Below are 19,307 nucleotides of genomic sequence, written 5' to 3' on the forward strand. Positions count from 1 at the left end.
ACAAAATGAGCTCATAAAAAAGTTGTACAGACTAGGGCTTAACTACTGGTTTGCACATGCGCGCACACACATTTCCCTGTTCTTCCCTTTCCTCCAGGCCACCAATGCGGAAAGGTTGAGGAGCTCTGGTCTAGTAGATAGGAAGTTGGTTCAGGGATTGTGTGATTGTCAAGGAGTACTGTCTAAACAGAGACCAGTCACTAGTGATGTACCACAAGGCTCAGTCCCAGGTCCTGTTCTGTTCAATGTGCTTGTAAGTAATATAACACAAAGGCTGCTAGGTAAAGTTTGTCTTTTTGCTGATGACATAAAGATGTATAATAGACTTGACCTTCCTGAGGGTATTCATAATATGGAAATGATTTGGCATTGCTGGAAAATTGGTCAGAAATATGGAGACTGCAGGTCAATGTTTCTAAATGTAAGATCATGCATGTGGGGAAAAAGAATCCTCTGGCAGAGTACTGTACCCCCAATACAGTGTTAGACAGAACAACAGAAGAAAAGGATTCAGGTGTGCTCATAGCACAAGCGTGCAAAATGAATTAACAGTGTGGCCAGGCAGTTGTGAAGGCAAATAAAATTCTGGGATGCATCACTAGAGGGATCAGCAGCAGGAAAAAGAAGGTCCTGATCCTGCTACATAGGGATATAGTTAGGCCCCATTTGGAATGCCATCTCCAATTCTGAAGACCTCACTTAAAAAAGATATGGATAAGACTGAGCAAGTCCAGAGATAGGCAACAAAAATGGTGCAAGGTCTGGGGGACAAAATATATTAGGAGAGCCTGGAGGACAGAAGGGGAAGGGGGGACATGATTGAAATCTTTCAATATATTAAGGATGTGAATAAGGTTCTAGAAGGCAATATTTTCAATATTAAGCAAAAGTCAAGAACATATGGGCACAACATCAAACTGACAGGAGGAAAATTCAAAAGTAATATAAAGTCATGCAAAGTAAAGACAGTATTGCTTCACAGAAAGAATGTTGGAAGCTTGGAATCAACTCCCAGAGAAGATAATGGGTCAATTATCAGTTACTGAGTTTAAACATGCTTGGGATAAACATACGTCTGTCTTTTGGCAAAAATTAAAAATCCATAAATAAGAAAAAACAATAAACAAAATAAACAAAAACAAACAAAAAACTCAAAGAGCAAACTAGATGGACCATTGGGTCATTTTCTGACATCAGTTTTTATTTTTCTAAGTCTATTACTGTTTGTTCTTCCAAAAGGAAATACAAACTTTTCAGAAAAGTGTTTACTTACCTTTTCCAGATCCAACTCTTCCAAAAGAATGCTTGCGTTTTTGTTTGCTTCTGCAGCCTGTCTGTCTTTGGCTTGAACAATTGATTCTATACATAGATGGCACTTTTTCAACATTTCCTAAAATAGCAAAGGAGGAGGAGAAAGAAGAGGAATGAGCACCAATAATTGGACCAATACAGCACAGAATCACATGAAGTGGAATAAATTCATGGCACAAGCTTTCCAAAGATTTGGAAAAGTTAAATATTTAACTAACCAATGAAAATAAGTTAATTTAGTACTGTAATCATTGATACAATTTTCAGGTAATTTTTATAAGACAAAGAATATATGTAGATATTTCACTAGCCATGCTATATTGGCAAATATTAAACAGAACTTGGCAAGATTCAACATCCTTATATTTTGTGCATTCAAGAATGAATGATTATTTACTGTTATTTATTTTTACTTATTATTTACATTCTTCATACAACTATAAATGAATTAGAACTCTAAGACCACAGAAAATTTAAACAAATGCTAGGACTGAGTTGAGCACAATTTTCAGATACCATAGTGTAATATATTTTTGTCTAATATTCTGAAGAATATGAAAGAAAAATAACTCTTACCTTATCAGTAACTGTTGCTATGTATCGCATACATTCCGAATCTGATGGAAATTGGTTGACTTCTTTTACTAGATAGCGTACAACTTTCACATGACCCTAAGAAACAAATTTTCAGCATCACGGATGAATATTTAAAGACATGAAAAATGAATTCCAAAATTATATGACAATTCACTAAAACATCTTCCTTCTGCAAACTCATTTACCCAGTGAGGGAGGAATATATATGCATGCAAATTCATATAATCAAGAGAGGATCTCTTTTCCTGGATCATTTTTATTCAATTAAAGCCTAAGCAAAAATAAATGTTTGGGATTTAGCTTCAAAGAAAATACAACCTTTGTAGACATATGGAACAGGAAATAATGAAATATATTTAACATCTAAAATTACTGGTATTTTTAAAGTTATAAACAAAACAAATTTCCTGGAATAAAACCTTGGCATAACTAAAGATTGCCAGTATAATACTGATGGAGACAACTATGAAAATCTTTTGTCGGTGGAATTTGGATTAAGGCATTCATCTGCTGAAATATATGGTTTCTTAAAATTGTAAAGCTATGACAACTCTGAATTGTATCCATCCAACTAAAATATATCTTAAGTTTCAAATATTATCGTTTCAAAATAATAAAGCAGGCTTTAGATGCTTTTGTTAGGAAACAGATAAGCAATTTATAAAATAAATGCAATATAACTCAAAGAGAAGTGAGATAGTAAGATTGTAATGGCAATGCCTTTTTTTAAAAATTTATACCTCAACAAAACTGCTCCTGTTCAATATTTATCAAATTTATATAAATGCCCATTTTATCAGCACACAATGAGATAAAATAACAATGTAAAAATCACAGATAGAAAATGTAAAATTTCATATTAGTAAGTATCATAAAAGGTTATGACATAAATTATATGCGATGAGAGGAATAAAAATTATCTCTACAAGAGAGCCATCTCAGCAGGTCTTCTACATCCTGGAAGCCCCAAATCTGATTACATGACATGTCTTGAGGGTTGTTTGTAAAATCAAAAGGGATGGAGCTAATCCCATGGCAAATATATATAGGATTCATATGAACTTGCCAATAGATAGTAATAGATGATATTACCATACTGAAATCGTTATATAGGTAGTCCTCATCATATGACCACAATTGAGCCAAACATTTCTTTTGCTAAGCAAAACATTTGTTAACTGAGTTTTGCCCCATTTTACAACCTTTTCTTGCCACAGTTGTTAACTGAATCACTACAGTTATTAAATAAGTAACATGATTATTAAATGAATCTGGCTTCCCCATTGACTTTGCTTGTCAGAAGGTCACAAAAGGTGATCACATGACCCCAGGGAAATGGCAACCATCTTAAATATGAGTCAATTACCAAGCATCTGAATTTTGATCACATGACCACACAACGGTTATAAGTATGAAAAACAGTCATAAGTCATTTTTTTCAGTGCTGTTGTAACTTGAAACAAACTGTTGTAAGTCAAGAACTTCCTGTATTTTTGTATTTTCAGACAGAAATAAAGATAAAAATTATTTACCTTTCGAAAGGCTGCCATTAGAGGAGTTATTTTCCTATTATCAGCGGCATCTACATCTGCTCCTGCTTGTACTAATAACTGGACAACATCTAAATGACCACCATTTGCAGCAAGCCATAATGGAGTATTTCCCTTCTTGTTACGAACATCAATGTGAGCTCCCCTACCAAAAAGTAAAAAAACGTTTGATTAATCAACAAGGAAAACCTAATCCCCTCCCCAAAAAATCTGTTCCAAAGGCTGCTATTATTTACTTATTGATCAATTTATTAATCATATTTGTATAGCCGCCCATCTCATGTTGTGTATAAAAAACAATTTTAGAGGAATTCAAAATATATAAATATTTTTATTACAAAAATATAAGAGCACCACATTATAAACAATTGAGCCACCCAATCAAATTATCATTTCCTTGCAACCACAGGTTTGTTGACATAACCAGCAATTGCTATTATTTTAAGAGGGATAAGTAAGTTAAGAGCTAAATTAACAGATCTTTTTCCTTCTATTGAAAGCACTACTTTTTATTTTATGTTACAAAATTCAAAATCTAGTTTGGAACTGTTTTAACTTATGAAAAAAATGGGAACTGTTACAAATAAAATAATGTAAACAACAATGAAACAGGTCTGTTCTGAAATATGAACTCTTTGCAAAAAAGGGAGATAAATTTCTGTTAATAATAGTCATTGAGGATTGAAGGGCTGAGCCATTGTATTCAGTTCCATATTCAAAATGCTTTTTTGTTATTCTGAATGAACATAATAGTAAAGTATTAATGATAATAATCTAATGGTTAGTGTTAATTTTCACAATTCTATCAAATATTCACTATTTTCTTAGGATTATTAACAATGTTCTGGTTTTTATAACAGAACATTTATTATATATGCATACTCTGTACATGTGTTTTGATCCCAAATCCTCAGCCTACTTTCAACCAAGATTTTATCAAATATTTTTGGGATGGAAAGACTTCTGATTTGACTTCTCAAAGATAAGTTGTACCAATTCAACATGGTAAGGTCCTTGCTGCTCTCTGAGCTTGCTTGTTTTCTTGCAGACATTTCATTACCCTAACTAGGTAACATCATCAGTGCTACTAAGCAATGCTGTTTGCTATCTGTTTATATTCTGGTATCTTGCCTGTCTATGTGGGTGGGGTCGGTCTTAGGGATTCTTTGGTTGGTTGGTTTACTAATGGCTCTTTGGCAGTTTCTTGATTGGGATATTGCTTACTTGACCTTGGAGCTAATTTATGCTGATCTGAGTGCTGATTACTGATTACTGACACCAATTGGCAGTCAAAAGGCATGACGGAAAGTCTTTAATTTCACAACATATAAAAAGATTTAACCATAGTTTTAATTGGGGAAATGTGACAATCCTAGGCCCAGGCCAAATCCAAAAATATCAGGGAATTTCTAGAAACCTGGCACTCTGACAAATCAGTCATCAATAGACACATAGACATTAACAACATCTATAGACCATGCAAGAGACAATCAAATAGCCCAAAAGGGGAATAGACTCCAGCACCTCTCCACCCAGCACTCAGATCAGCATAGATTAGTTCCAAGGTCAACTTCATATCAATAATCAAGTAAGCAATACCCCAATCAAGAAACTGCCAAAGAGCCATTAGTAAACAGCACAAACAAAGAATCCCTAAGACCGCCCCTACCTATACACACAAGCAAGACACCAGAATATAAACTGACAGCAAACAGCACTCCTTACTAGCACTGTTGATGTTACCTACCTTAGTTAGGGTAATGCAATGTCTGCAAAAAAACAAGCAAACTCAGAGAGCAGCAAGGACCCCCCATTTCAACCTTGAGCTACAAATATTCTTCTTCATTGGTATAGTAAGGTGGAGAAGTTGAGATCCCTATAAAGTCTATTTATTTTGTGGCAGCATAGCTTTGGATAAACCCCTGAAGAGATGTAGCCAGTGTCTATTACATTGCCATTATTATTCTTCCTTATGCAACCCCCAGGTATGTTTATAATATTTTGAATGCCCCACACAGGATACTTTTCATACAACCACAAATATACTACACTGGACAGCTGTTTAAGACTCTTGTATGAATGCTGTAGCTGCTTACATTTAGATTTAAAAGTGGAATCTGTTTTCTATACTACTTCACAATTCACTATATATTCAATGTTTTATGGAATTAATAGTCACCCATATTAAACCTTTTAACTAGTCATAGAACCAAGAGGTCATGGCTCTGCGACCAGTTAAAAAAATCAGACTGTCCAATAGAAGATAAACTATAGTACCTGCTAATAAGCAGCTCACAGAATTTGTAGTGTCCTTTGTCAGCTGCAATGGTTAAAGCTGTATCTCTTGAAGAAGGGACTGGTGGTGCATTTACATCAGCACCTTTGTCGAGAAGAACTCTGCCTACTTCAGCATAGCCACCAGAAGCAGCTTCCATTAATGGTGTCAGTCCAGTCTAGATGGACAATAACAACATTAAATGTTTTCTCAAGTGATATATATAAAAGATTAAAACAACAGTAAAAAAAAACCCCAACCAATATAGTTTTTAGTATATAGACAAGCATTATAACTTTTATGGTGGTTCTCTGTAAAAGAAGTCAAAAAGGAAGAAGACTCTAACTCCTGATTGGTTTGATTATTAATGTTTGAAATAATTCACAGGGATGATTGGGAGCAAGGGAGGCTTTGCGTCACGAATAAATGGCAGGATATCTACTACAGAATGACACTAAAACTGAATAACATCAACAAGAAAAATATTAAGAAAATAAATAGATTTTGTATGGGTTGTTAAATAATTTTAAAATCTTAATTTTTCCTATTTGGTGAAAAGTATAATGAGGGCAAAATGTTTAATTATTATTAGATTTTTCTTTACACAAAAAATCACAAATAGAACATTTTATGGAATAACATGTACAAGAGAAACAAATTTGGATCTAAAATGGGCAAAGGTCCTGAACTGGATCTAATGGCCATGCTCGCTTCTCAGTTGGCAACTCTTTAAAAGACTAATGCCTGTTCCTGAGCTTGCACTACAGCTATAAATGCATCTCCTTTATGGAACTGCTGTTGGGAAAAATGTGTTTGCTTATGCTATATTTAAAGCATCTTTGCTTCTTCAGATACTTCAGGTTCTTCACACCATTAGAATGTACAGTGTGTATTATGAAATATTCAGATTTTATGTTCAGATGTCCTACTGAGTTCAATGAGATTTTCAACCAAAGAAATACTTAAGACTGCTTATATAGCCTTTTCAAACAGAAGGTGGTCTAACTTCCAAGAAAGAACATGCATGGAAAAAGTCCAGAAACTTGAATTATTTGGGGTTACAAAGGAACAAAAGAAATTTACTTTAATTGGAAAAGAAATCTTATTAGACTTTCTTTTCAGACAGCAAATATACCTTCATAAATATTCTAATAATCTCAAGAGGGAGAAAGGGAGACAAATATATAGGAAAAATTGAACCCAATTTGTGTCTTTAAAAATTATACCAGCACTATAATTTGAACCAGATCTACTTTTTCTCAAATTTTCAGAGGCAGCCGCATATAAGAGCTGCAAAATATTTTGATCAAAATATCTGGTTCCATAGAGAGAATGAATTACAACTAGCATATGAAACAAGATTTTTAAGAAAGGCCATGTGAGTATCAAAAATGCAAAATTTCTTATTCTTCAGAGGGAGCATAACCCAAGACAGAATAGATTGCTCATCCTATTTATTAACTCTCATTCAGCCAATTAGTGATCTTAGAAGTTTTTCTTCACTATAGCACAAAGAAAAGGAAACATATGTCAGGATGTTATCTGCATATTCATGACCACTAAATCACAATTCTTTTTTTTAGATGGCTGAGAGTAGTTACTAATCAAAGAGGATCCTAGTGGAAAATAACTTTACTATACCAACCAATGCAATCAACTTGTCTGGCTGAAAAGATTCTGCTTTTCAATACTTAACCTGTATAATCATGAATTAATATTAATATCTGAAGGATAAAAATATTTGAGGAATATAATCCTAAAGTACTTAAGTCAATATAGTAAGTAAAACTATCTTGAAAATGAATGTCTTCAAGGAAGATAATTTTAAAGATTCAAAAAGACTACCTCTTTTGCAAAGAATGTAGTTAACCATCCAAACAGAATGCAATCAATTACTGCTAGATTGAACACCAAGAAAGTTTATGAACCTCTAAGTGTCTGAAAAAAGGCTCCAGACAGATGGAAGCAAAATCACGCACACTAAATCATTGGTGAGACAAATTTGTGGTGGAGCTCAAAATCTTATAAAGCTCCACAATAGTAGGCACAAATGGTATCTATATGCTGCTATACCACATAAAGGATCTTTTCAGGGGTGTTACAGATGTTCATAGAGTACCTGGATATTAGGCATGTCTTCTCTCTTTGAGAATTGGCCACATGGTTCAAATATCTCCAAACGATGAGCTTCAGCATCTTAAAATGTAAACTTGCTATAAAGATTCTGATATTGGTGAAGAAATAAGCTCTTGAACTAAATCCCAAATCTGAAATGATTATTATTAGTTTCTGCTGCTCTCTACTTTTCTATAGTATTGGCAAGTGAAAGAAAAGACAAAACTATTATGGTTTATGTTCATTCTCTCTCTAAAATCTTTTTTCCATAAAGCTTTTTGAGAAGTTTCTATTCTGTGGAGAAAAGAAGATGACCAGAATTGGAGCTCCAAATTTAAGTCCTGAGTTTTCAAAATAGTTAACATTCTGCTAAGCCTTCATTAATTTGGATTAATCTGTGTATGCAGAGAATATCTTTTAGATGTTCTGCTTTGACTGACCACAATCACAATATTACCCAAGAGAACAAGAAATTTCTTGAAAAAGTTTAGATCTGGAAATCCTTTTCCAGTTGATATACATCTTGTTACCATACTATCTGCTCTAATGAAAACATGGATCCATTGAATTTTCTATTTAAAAGTGGGTCAAGAGTAGCATGATCTCTCAGAGAGCCGAAAGATTTATATTCACAGCTTTCAATCTGGTGAAAAAAATAAACAGAAATTTTTGACCCATAACTTTATGGCAGGCATCTAAGTCAAGAGGATTTGCTTTTAAAACATTAATGGTGCTTGGTAACCTGAACCTAAACACAAATGACTGAAATGAAAAATTGCCCATTGGAAAATATCTGTACAAGAGACAAATGCCTAGGCAAGAATTGAAGGCAAGAAAGCACACAAAGCTAATATGATAGTAGTCTGATCACCAGATGAAAGAGGATATAAACCTGAAGGGGAAAAGTCTAAACTAGTATTTATTCATTAGAAATTTATACCACCTTTCTTCAAAAGCTCAAGGCAGTGTATACGTCGTTCCTTCACATAGCAGAAACAGGAAAAAAAACTATGACATTTCAATTTTGGAAGAAAGATTGTGGTGAAGTTTATTGAAGTTATTATATTCAATAACATCTCCTTGTTGAGACATGTCAGGACTGACAATCTTTTTATCTGGAATTTACAAATAGTTTATAAACGAATTGGCATGTTTGTGTCCACTGTTGTCCTGATCTCTCCCTTTTTTGGTGCTACAATGATCACCAAGTAATCAGCCTGATCATCTGTCTGTATGATGACAGTATCTTCTGATAGGGATGTAGCCTTGGGAGTAAGAGCTGAAAAAAACGTTATCCGCTTGATTTCTATTGTATAATTGTTGATTGTTTCTAAAACCCACTAAACATTTTGGTGCTGCAGTATAAAAGCCATTCACATTATATGACACCTGCAAATTTCTGAAGATAACCACGCAGAGCTAAAATTTTTCACTAGAGTGCTAAATCAGTCTGGAGTTTTAAGCTGTTGTTTATCTACGACTGAATCTTTAAAGACTGCTTGAAAAAGTAAGAGGAATAAAAAGCCTTGGACTGTTTGGAAGATTTCTTTTCTTCTCATTCTGGAGAGTTGGAGAAAATTTTTGTTTCCTTCATTGCTTCTACTGCATTGTCAAACAAAAAAGAAAAAGAAAGAAAAAAAGAAAAAAGTCTGTTTCAAAGATTGCTCTACCAAATTATATCTATATCCTTCTTTCACAGCCTGAGGCTTCTTTTGATGATCATATGCAATCCATTAATTTGGTTGTTAAGGAATCCAGTATCAATCAGCAATCCATTAATTTGTTGTAAAGAATCCGGTGTCAATCAGTTCGGCCATGGAAAAAGTTTCTTCAACAAATTTCTAGTATCCTTGTCCAACTTATCACTCTCAAGCAGTTTGCTGAACACCTTAATGAAGGCCACAGAAGAGACTCTGAGCATCATAAGTGAGGCATTAAAACCCCAATGAAGTGCAGCTTTTACCTTCCAGCCATGTTGGCTCTACTGGCAGGTTCAGATTCAGAAGGCAGGAGGGCTCTAGATGCTCCAATTGCCACTCTATATGGGGTATGAGAAGATCTTGCACCATATCGGCTCAGGAACAGAGATAAAGTTTGGCTTTGAAGAGCTTCAATATCCTCCACAGATAATGGCTAAAGTAAGCTAGGAAAAGGACAAGAAGGAGCAGGTGAGGGAACCAAGGTGAAGGATGATGTAATCCCAGGTATTTATTACAGGGAGTGCAGGAAGACACTTCAAACTGAAGAGACCGCATAGCTCTGGATAACTGCTGACAGAAAAAAGGCAATACTGAGAAGACACCTTATTTTTTTCCTCTGAGAGCATTCAACCCATTTGAAAGGATATGGGGTTTTTTTTGTTTCTTGACAAAATTTGTACAAAACTGTAAACTATAGAGTAAACTACACCTCTCTTCTAGTGAAGAGAGAGGTATTTTCCCTCTCCCAAATCCACTCCTTTACTTGTTAAATATCGAGACTTGAGCTCCACGCGATAGGATGAGCTCTGTCTTCACTCTGTTCCTGCCAACCTAGCAGTTCAAAAGCATACAAATGCAAGTAGATAAATAGGTACCATTTCGTCGGTGAGAAGGTAACAGCGCTCCGTGATGTCATGTTCACCACATGAGTGCAGAAATGTCTTCAGACAGCGCTGGCTCAATGGCCTTGAAATGGAGATGAGCATTGCCCCCTATAGTCGGCACAACTAGCGGAGTAAAATCCGCAGGGACTCTTTTTTTCTTTTACTTATTAAATATAGTTCACTCAACAGTGGCATATGGTCTAGCATTCAATCAGTTATGTGAAATTAATAGGAATGTTGAGACCAGGTTGTAGCCTTTCCGGGGTATCAGCAGAACTGAAGGATTTCAGCAAAATGTTGCTTTTGTTATTTGCTTCCTCTTTGCCACTCATTCCCACAGAGGTCTCTGCTTTGCTTATTTGTGACAATTTGTATGCAGAAAGAAACATCAATTATGAAAGGAGCACATAAGGCCTCACACAAATCCAAGGGTGCAAGCTCAAATACTAATGAAATGGCCTCCATGATTCAGAATGCTTTGCTTTACAAAACAGCAAGTAAATATAAGTATGCATGAAATGAAAAACTGTATTGTTTTGAATCCTGAGCAAACCATCAGATTCTGGAAGTTGTGTCAAACTTGATTTAGCAAAATATAAGCCTGGGATATTGTTTGCTGTTCAGAGTTTTAGATTCAGAGGATCCCAAAGTTATTTTATGGGGCATTTAGAGAAAGGTTGATGCATATCAGCCTTCCTCCTCTCAGAAGCTCCATAGGAAAACATGTTAACATCTGGTCAGCCTCTGTGACCTTCCTAGCATCTTCTTTTCCCTTTCCCCCTTTCTCTTCTCAGTCACTGCAATGTCACACAATAATATATTCCTACAGGTAATTCTTGACTTACGACCACAATTGACCAAAATTTCTGTTGCTAGGTTATATCATTGTTAAGTGAATTTTGCCCCATTTTACAACCTTTCTTCCCACAGTTGTTAGGTGAAAACTGCAGTTGTTAAGTTAGGAATACAACTATTTAGTGAATCTGGTTTCCCCATTGACTTTACTTGTCAGAAGGTCAAAAAAGATGATCACATGACCCCAGAACACTGCAACTGTCATAAATATGAGTCAGTTGCCAAGCATCTGAATTTTGATCATGTGACCATGGGGATGCGAAAAGCGGTCAAAAAACAATCATAAGTCACTTTTCTCAGTGCTGTTGTAATTTCAAACAATTACTAAATGAATGGTTGTAAGTTGAGGACTAACTGTACTAGGCCATCAATTCCCTTAACTTCTGCACCTTCCCTCCTGATCTCCCTTCAGTTGTTACCTTCACCAGTGCATTAGTCTATGCAGCTGCTCCTTATTGTGATTGTCTCACCAATAATAAATAACCCAATGTGCAGTGTGTTTTTCCTTTCCTTTTCTAAACCCCCCAATCACTTTTGTCCAGGAAAAATTAGGTTTTAATATAAATCTAAAACAAAACATCCCACATTTCAGTCCATGGATAAAATAATGATCTGAAACGTGTGTTTCAATTTCAGAACGAACTGTTATGAATCCAGCTGTTCCATGCAGAGACCACTTTGCACATTCCTATGAATAAACCTTTTGTTGTTGTTGTTGTTGTTATTCAGTAAACCAGACAGCTGGCTAAGTTCTACCTTTTATAAAAATCTGCAGTACTGAACGCTGGCACCAACAAAACAGAGTATTCTTTTCATGATGTTATATAAACTACTACATTAAATAAATGTCAGTCTGTCTACCAGAAAGGTAAAATATACTGCTGTACTACATACATTTCAAAAGGGAGTTTCAGAATCATAGAATATGGTAGATAGCTCTTCCCTTCTTTAAAGAAAGTAATAGGACTTTGAAATCTAGGACCTGAAAAGGACGTTTTACATCAGAACTATTGTTAAAAAGGTACAATAAAGAATGTTCTTCCTGTATCAACTCAGAAAGTTCAAACTACTCTAGGAGCTACTGATACAGTCCAAGTCTGTCATTTGTATTTCTATAACTATCTGGTTTGATAACAGCAAACAAACAGGACAGGTAAGACTCCAACAGATAGTTAAGACTGCAGTAAAAATAACTGCAACCAGCCTTCTTTCCATAGAAGACTTGTACATTGTGTGGATCAGAAGGAAGGCTGAAAAGGCATCTGCAGACCCCTCACATCCTGGACACGAACAGTTTCAATTCCTTCCTTAGGATGACACTTTGACAAGACAACTAGAGAAAGGGACACTTTTCTTCCTCTTGCCATCACTCTGCTGAACACTTAATTTTGTCAGTGGCAATATATTATGGTAATTACCTCTTATTACCCCCTTCTACTGGTTGGAACACTTTTAGTATTATTACTGTGATTGTTTCTCTGTTGTTTTATAAGTGCACTAAGTGCTTGTGTACTGGAGACAAATTCCTTGTGTGTCTAACCACACTTGGCCAAATATAGTATTCTAATAAAACTTGTGCCAAAAAAGAAAACTGAGGAGAGGAGAGGAGAGGAAAGAAAAAAAAGAAAGAAAGAAAGAAAGAAAAAAAGAAAGAAAGAAAGAAAGAAAGAAAGAAAGAAAGAAAGAAAGAAAGAAAGAAAGAAAAGGGAAAAGAAAAGAATACTCCTATAAATGCTACTGTTAAAATAAATAAAAGTCTGTCCTTTGGGATAGTGGAATGCTAAATGTTATTCAGCATTTTGAATAATCTTTTGCACAGCTATGAAATCTATACATGGGGTACAGAAATTATGAACAAGGAATTTGTTCTTGCTATATATTTAGGAATAGTTGAAATCAATAGAAAAGCAAAACTCTTTTTGTATACTTTAGATACATGTAGTTCTCAATTATGACAATATGGGAAGTCCTGTCGCTAAGCAATGTGATTTTTAAATGAGTTATGCCCAATTTTACAAATTTTTTTGCTTGGTTGTTAACCAAATTACTCTGGTTGCTAAGCAAATCATGTGGTCATTAAATAAATCTGGTTTCCTCCACTGACCTTGCTTGTCAGAAGTGCTCTGGGAAGGTGACAAATAGCAATCATGTGAGCCCAGAATGCTGCAATCATTGTAAATGCATGCTAATTGCCATGCGCCTGAATTTTGATCATGTGACCATGGGGATGCTGCAATGGTCACTGGGGCGAGAACTCTTATAAATCACTTTTTTTTTGCTGCTGTTGCAACTTCAAATGGTCATAAGTTGAGGACTACCTAAGTGTACAAGTTGTTAACAAAGCAAAACTGAAAACCAAGAGTTACTCCTTACCTTAGCTCTATGCTCAACATTAGCTTTTCTATCAAGGAGAAGACTAACCACTTCCGTTCTTCCTTGGAAACAGGCTAGTGTCAAGGCAGTATTTCTATTTGTCTCTATCTGTGCGTTAATATCAGAACCCATGTCTAAGAGCAACTTAACAGCTGTAGTATGGCCATTCATGGCTGCCAACATTAATGGAGAGATGCCCAGCTTGCTTCCAGTTCTAAAAGTAAATCAATATATGCCACATTTGAGTATTGCAAATATGCTGACTTTTTAATAATATTGATCTATTTCTGTAATGAAGAAATATGCATGGGACCTCCTCCAATGCAAAGCTTTCAGTGGGGGTTGAGAGGTTAAGTAGCTACTTATATAATTATATTGATATACTAATGGGAAGACCTACTAGGTGATAGGACTTGACCAGCCTTGGCTGATTTTGAAATGTTAACCAGGATTAGATCTGGTTAATACTCAAATTGGGAGACCACAATAAATACACAATAAAGCCTGGAAGTTAAAAGAATATCCTGTAAGATAATGGCAAAGCATTTCCATATAATTGCCAAAAAACAATATAGACATGTCCATGAAATTACCAGAAGTCCAGTTTAACCTGAAGACTACATTACCTTAAATACTGGAAGAGATAACTAATTTTATCATACCCATTTATCTATTTCAGTTATCTAGTTATGAAGCAGGGTTCTACTTTGTGACCAGAATGAGTAGCCTAAGTCAGTTTGTGAACTTCAGGATTGAGTGGAGACTCCAAATGAATCTCTATAGCTGAAGTCCAAAACTTTAAATAACACATTTTAGTATCAGCTGCTACAATGAAAAAAATGGTTTTCCAGGAAATTAATCAAACAACTATGAAGTAGAAAGTTAAAAAGAGAACTTGCCTTGAATTGATCTCTGCACCAGCATTCAATAATATTTTGATGATGTTCACATACCCACCAGAAGCAGCTAAACTTAAAGGTGTATAATCGGAAACATTTCTGTGTTCTCTGTTTGCACCTCGTGCTAACAGAAGCTCCACCACCTGAAGCGTCATATAGAAAGTTACTTTAAGAAGTGATTACTGCTCCAATCCTAAACATGAAACTTATATCAAAATTTCTTCCTGATTATTAACATTGAACAATTTTTCATACAATATCAATCAAAACATTTGTATTTATGTAATTTTATTTTTGTACCAATTAACATATCAATTTTATAACCAATGTGATATATACAACTATATTCATTATAGTTTAATAATGCAGCAGTGTGATAGACATTTCAAACAAGATATAAAATTGGGCAGTCTATTTAAGTTTCTTTGAGAGGGAAGGAGGGAGAACAACTAGAATCTAGGCAAAGATTTAATAATGAAGTAGGACTTGGATGTATTTTCCTCCATGAATGGAAGTTCATTCCTGCAACAATCAGAAATAAACATGCAAGTTTATCATCCATCATTACTTGAATAAATACTTTCCTTACTAACTTTTAATTATATAATTAGTTTATTGGTATTTATTGGCAGGATTATTCATTTTAATGTAGTTTTATTGTTGTTCAATGTTATTAATCACTGCTAGCTGTCTTTGCCAGGAGTCTGAAGGTACAACTCTGAAAAATAAACAAACCACATAAATAAACTTTATTGCAGATATATGATCATAGCTGAAATATCTGGAGGGTGAAAATTCATGCATCTACCGAATCCCTTGTATAGGAAAGGCCCTTCTGGATTGTAGCCACACTATTTCAAGCTACTGCTGAAAATTGGAGTAAATAGATCAGGCTTAATAAACTGGACTCTAATTTATCAGAGTCCAGCTTATTAGATCAGATTTTGGAAAGCAGATACTACAATAAAACTAGATTCAAAAAGGCTTCCGATTATGATGGCTTTATAATACTTTCATTCAAAGACATTTTTCAGGAATAGAATAAGTAAATATCATTATAGTCCAGCCTAAAAGTTTTCTGGTTGGCTATTGGAAAGAATACCAGAGTAGATAGGTACTGGTCTTGTTCAGCATGGGTCTCATGATATTATTCAGTTAGTGTTTAACCAAGATAAAGAAAAATAAAGTATGATTAAATGTTACATGTTCAATGCAATTATAATATGGATAATATGTTGTACATGCAACACTACTTTTAATATTAACATGTATGAGTTTAGATTTCTCTACTCTTCCTCTGGCTTACTCAGGAAGTGACTATTGGGGACAGTGACTCTGAAGCTAATTAAAGTACTCTGTTACTTGCAAGCTAGAGAACTATGGTTATGATATAAACCAGGATTATAGAAAAGGATTTGAACCTTGTTTGAACAAATTATGAGTTAGCACCATATATTAAATAAAAGTACATGTAAGTTATTATATTATATACTGCAATAAAAACATGATTATTAGAAAACATAAGCTACCCAGAATTACTCTGTGGTAAGATGAGCAGCCTATAATTTTTATATATCTATATCTATCTATATCTGTGTGTGTGTGTGAGAGAGACTGTAAATAAATAAAATAAAATAAAATATTTCAAAGGAAATGTCCTATTACTTCTGTGGAACTTCTCAAGCATGCAAAAACATTAGTAATATCAATATCTACAAAATATCCCTTGATTTTCACTAAAAAGGCTTCTGAAGAATATGGTTAGGTTTCAGGATCTGAACTGTAACTTCATTTTTACAAGAGAAACATACAACAATTTGTAATATTTTACCTCTTGTCTTCCTCCAGAGCAAGCTAGAGATAATGGTGTGTCCTTGGTCCTTTCAGACTGAGCTTCAATATCTGCACCATTATCTAACAAAATCTCTACAACACCAACGTGACCAGCGGTAGCAGCCAAAATAAGTGGAGTAAACCCTGAAAAAAATATGAATAAATACCACTTAAAATGGTATTTTAAAATCTGTATCACTGTTTAAATTGGTACATAAGTATTTATCATAATGATTTATTTTCCACAGTGGATGACGGTACTGTTTTCTGAAATGCTTTGCTAATAAATCTATGGGAGAAAGCCATCCCCTCCCTTCATTTATAGACTTCAAAAATAGGGGAAAACATGTAACAGCTAATTCCTATTGATATCCAATTCCCTGTCTGCAAGCCAACTCATTTGAAGGAGAACTGGATATCTTCCACCCACTATGGAAAATGACCTTTCACGGTTAAGTACTAGTATATCATTTTTTTATAGTGGTAAAAGAGATTCTTGCTGCCATGCACCATTGCTATAGCCTTGAGGGAGAAAATGTATACTCCAAACCTCTTAGGACAAAGCTACCACCTAAGCTACCACCTACTGCTAAGACTGCTTACCAAGGACATTCTGGCTAATGAATACATATCCATTCAGTAATAATGCAGAGAAGTGATATTATATAGGTATAGTATAAATATTCTCCAAGGGTTCATTAGTAGTGAATGCCAAAGAAGTAGCAGTGCTCTTAATGGAAGGAGCCATGACTCCCCTAGAACAAGAAGTCACCTGAGGCTCATGCACTAAGTGAGGCACTCCTCCAGGCCTCTTGGATATAAAGAAGAGACCCTTGCAAAAAGGAGATGCAGAGATGCTCTGAACTCTGGGATTTCTTAGTTCTAATCAAGTTCTTATATATTCCACTTATACCACTCTTCTTCTTCCAGATGCTTGCACAAAACAAATATAAATAGGATCAAATCTTGATTCTACTGAGGGTGTAAGGATAATGATGGTAAATTTTTGACTAAAAGAACTGGCAACAGACCAGAGACCTAACTAGGTAATATGTTTGCTCAAGAATATTTATTCAGACCTGACAGATAAAAACACTGGCAAAGTTGTATTTATTGACAACTGATATTCCAGGTCTTCTGGGCTAGTAAAAGAAAGCACTTGAATCAGCTTCATTTTTTTTTCAACACAACCTTGTGCAGCACCCAACCAAATCAAACTAGATGAATTCCATGAAGAAAGCCTTTGGGTGAGCATAGCATGTAATCATTCATCTCCTCTGTGAGCGGTGACTGGAGGGCAGATTCAATATTGGCATTTGAATTGACAATTAAGACTAAAAACTAATGAAAGTATCATTCTCTCTGATTCAGGTCCACTCAACTCAAGCCAGTCAGTCATCAATTTGTACAGATCTTTGATAACTTCTGCAAATAAGGAGATGTGATTCTATTCACAAAAGATGTTTGAGGTATTGTACAGGCTTAAATGATCTGATTATGGGAATACCAGAAACTTCATTGACAAAATACTACGATGTTCATAGTAATATGTAGCTTTGATGGCAATAATTAAATTGAAATATAGTTGACTCAAAAACCATATTCAGAGCTTTTAGCAAAGATATCTCATTATATTAGAGAACGACATTAAATGAGATGCTACACGGTTTGGATCTGGGCCTTGTATTTTTCAATATCATTATTAATAGTTTGAATGAGGAAGTCATGGGTGTGCTTATCAAAATTTGATGGATAGCTTATATCCTAGAAAACTGAATAAAATTCAAAATGATCTTGGCTGACTAGATAAGCAGACTGAAAGGTAACAAAAGAAATTTAAGAGATAAATGCAAATGTCTTTATTTAGGAAAAAGAAAACAAATGCCAAGTATAAAACAGATACATGACTTGGCAACAATACTTGTGAAAAAGATGTAGGAACTAAGTTGATTATAAACTGGGTAACAGCTGACTACATGATGAGTCTGTAAAAAGCAAATGCAATTTTACATGCATCAACAGTATAATTTCCAAATCACAGTATTAAAAGTTCTTTGTATTCTACTTAGGTGAAACCTATTTTAAATATTTTATTCAGATCAAGAAACTAACCTTTTAAAGATAGTTTCAAACAAATGGAATAAACCCAGAGAAAGTCAATGAAGATAATCAGAAAAACAGAAACTAAGCTATGGAGAGAAAAAAAAATGGGGGCATTTAGTATTATCAATCTAGACTTGTTCTTCATTGCTCCAGAGTGCATAATAGTAATAGATTTAATTGTCCATATTGTGTTATGCAGCTGCTTCCATATCTTTGATAGACTTTATTTTTCCAGAACAATCTTTCAGTTTCTGTAAACTCATGCTTTCTATCAGTTCACTTTTTAAAACTGGACATTAGGAACACAAGATCTAATTAACTTGTCTCATGTTGGCCTCTTTTTCAATTACTTGATTTTTCTATGCATCAGTTTTCACCAAATAAGTCTTGCCTTCACATTATATATTTGAAATATTTAGCTTCATTATTAATGCTTTTTATCAGTTGCCTGCTTTGCTTTTTCATTTAATATTGAGTGGTTTTTCTTTTGATCCAAACATCTTCAATTATTTTCTCCAGTCTCACACTTAAAAGACATCCATTATTCCTCATTTAACCTCCAACTTTCACAGCCATATATTACAACTGTGACTAGGACAATAAATGTCGCAGTCAGTGTGATGTCTCTTAAGCTTTAATATTTTGTTTTGATTTGCCATAAACCTTCTTACTCCAATGTATGTGCTCATATGATAAGATCTGACAGGTTTGGCATACTCCAAATCCAATCTGATATAAAGGAAAGCCACATTTCAAAACCCTGAACTTCTGCTTTTTCTGTGTCAAGAAAAATTGTATAAATTTGAACCATT

General features: G+C 34.6%; 1 protein-coding gene across 1 annotated transcript in view; it reads right to left on the bottom strand.

Annotated features, from left to right (window-relative positions):
- ANKRD17 (ankyrin repeat domain 17) overlaps positions 1 to 19,307 on the bottom strand; it is an 89,312-nt gene that overhangs the window by 24,874 nt on the left and 45,131 nt on the right. The window contains exons 17-23 of the mRNA XM_015831488.1: positions 16,391 to 16,536; positions 14,560 to 14,702; positions 13,661 to 13,874; positions 5,736 to 5,911; positions 3,441 to 3,603; positions 1,888 to 1,983; positions 1,274 to 1,390 (exon numbers count right to left, since the gene is read on the bottom strand). Of these exons, the coding sequence (XP_015686974.1) occupies positions 1,274 to 1,390; positions 1,888 to 1,983; positions 3,441 to 3,603; positions 5,736 to 5,911; positions 13,661 to 13,874; positions 14,560 to 14,702; positions 16,391 to 16,536 (1,055 nt within the window). The remainder of the gene's footprint in view (positions 1 to 1,273; positions 1,391 to 1,887; positions 1,984 to 3,440; positions 3,604 to 5,735; positions 5,912 to 13,660; positions 13,875 to 14,559; positions 14,703 to 16,390; positions 16,537 to 19,307) is intronic.

The sequence above is a fragment of the Protobothrops mucrosquamatus genome, unplaced genomic scaffold (genome assembly GCF_001527695.2).
Source record: "Protobothrops mucrosquamatus isolate PMUCROS unplaced genomic scaffold, P.Mucros_1.0 scaffold_257, whole genome shotgun sequence".
Lineage (NCBI taxonomy): Eukaryota > Metazoa > Chordata > Lepidosauria > Squamata > Viperidae > Protobothrops > Protobothrops mucrosquamatus.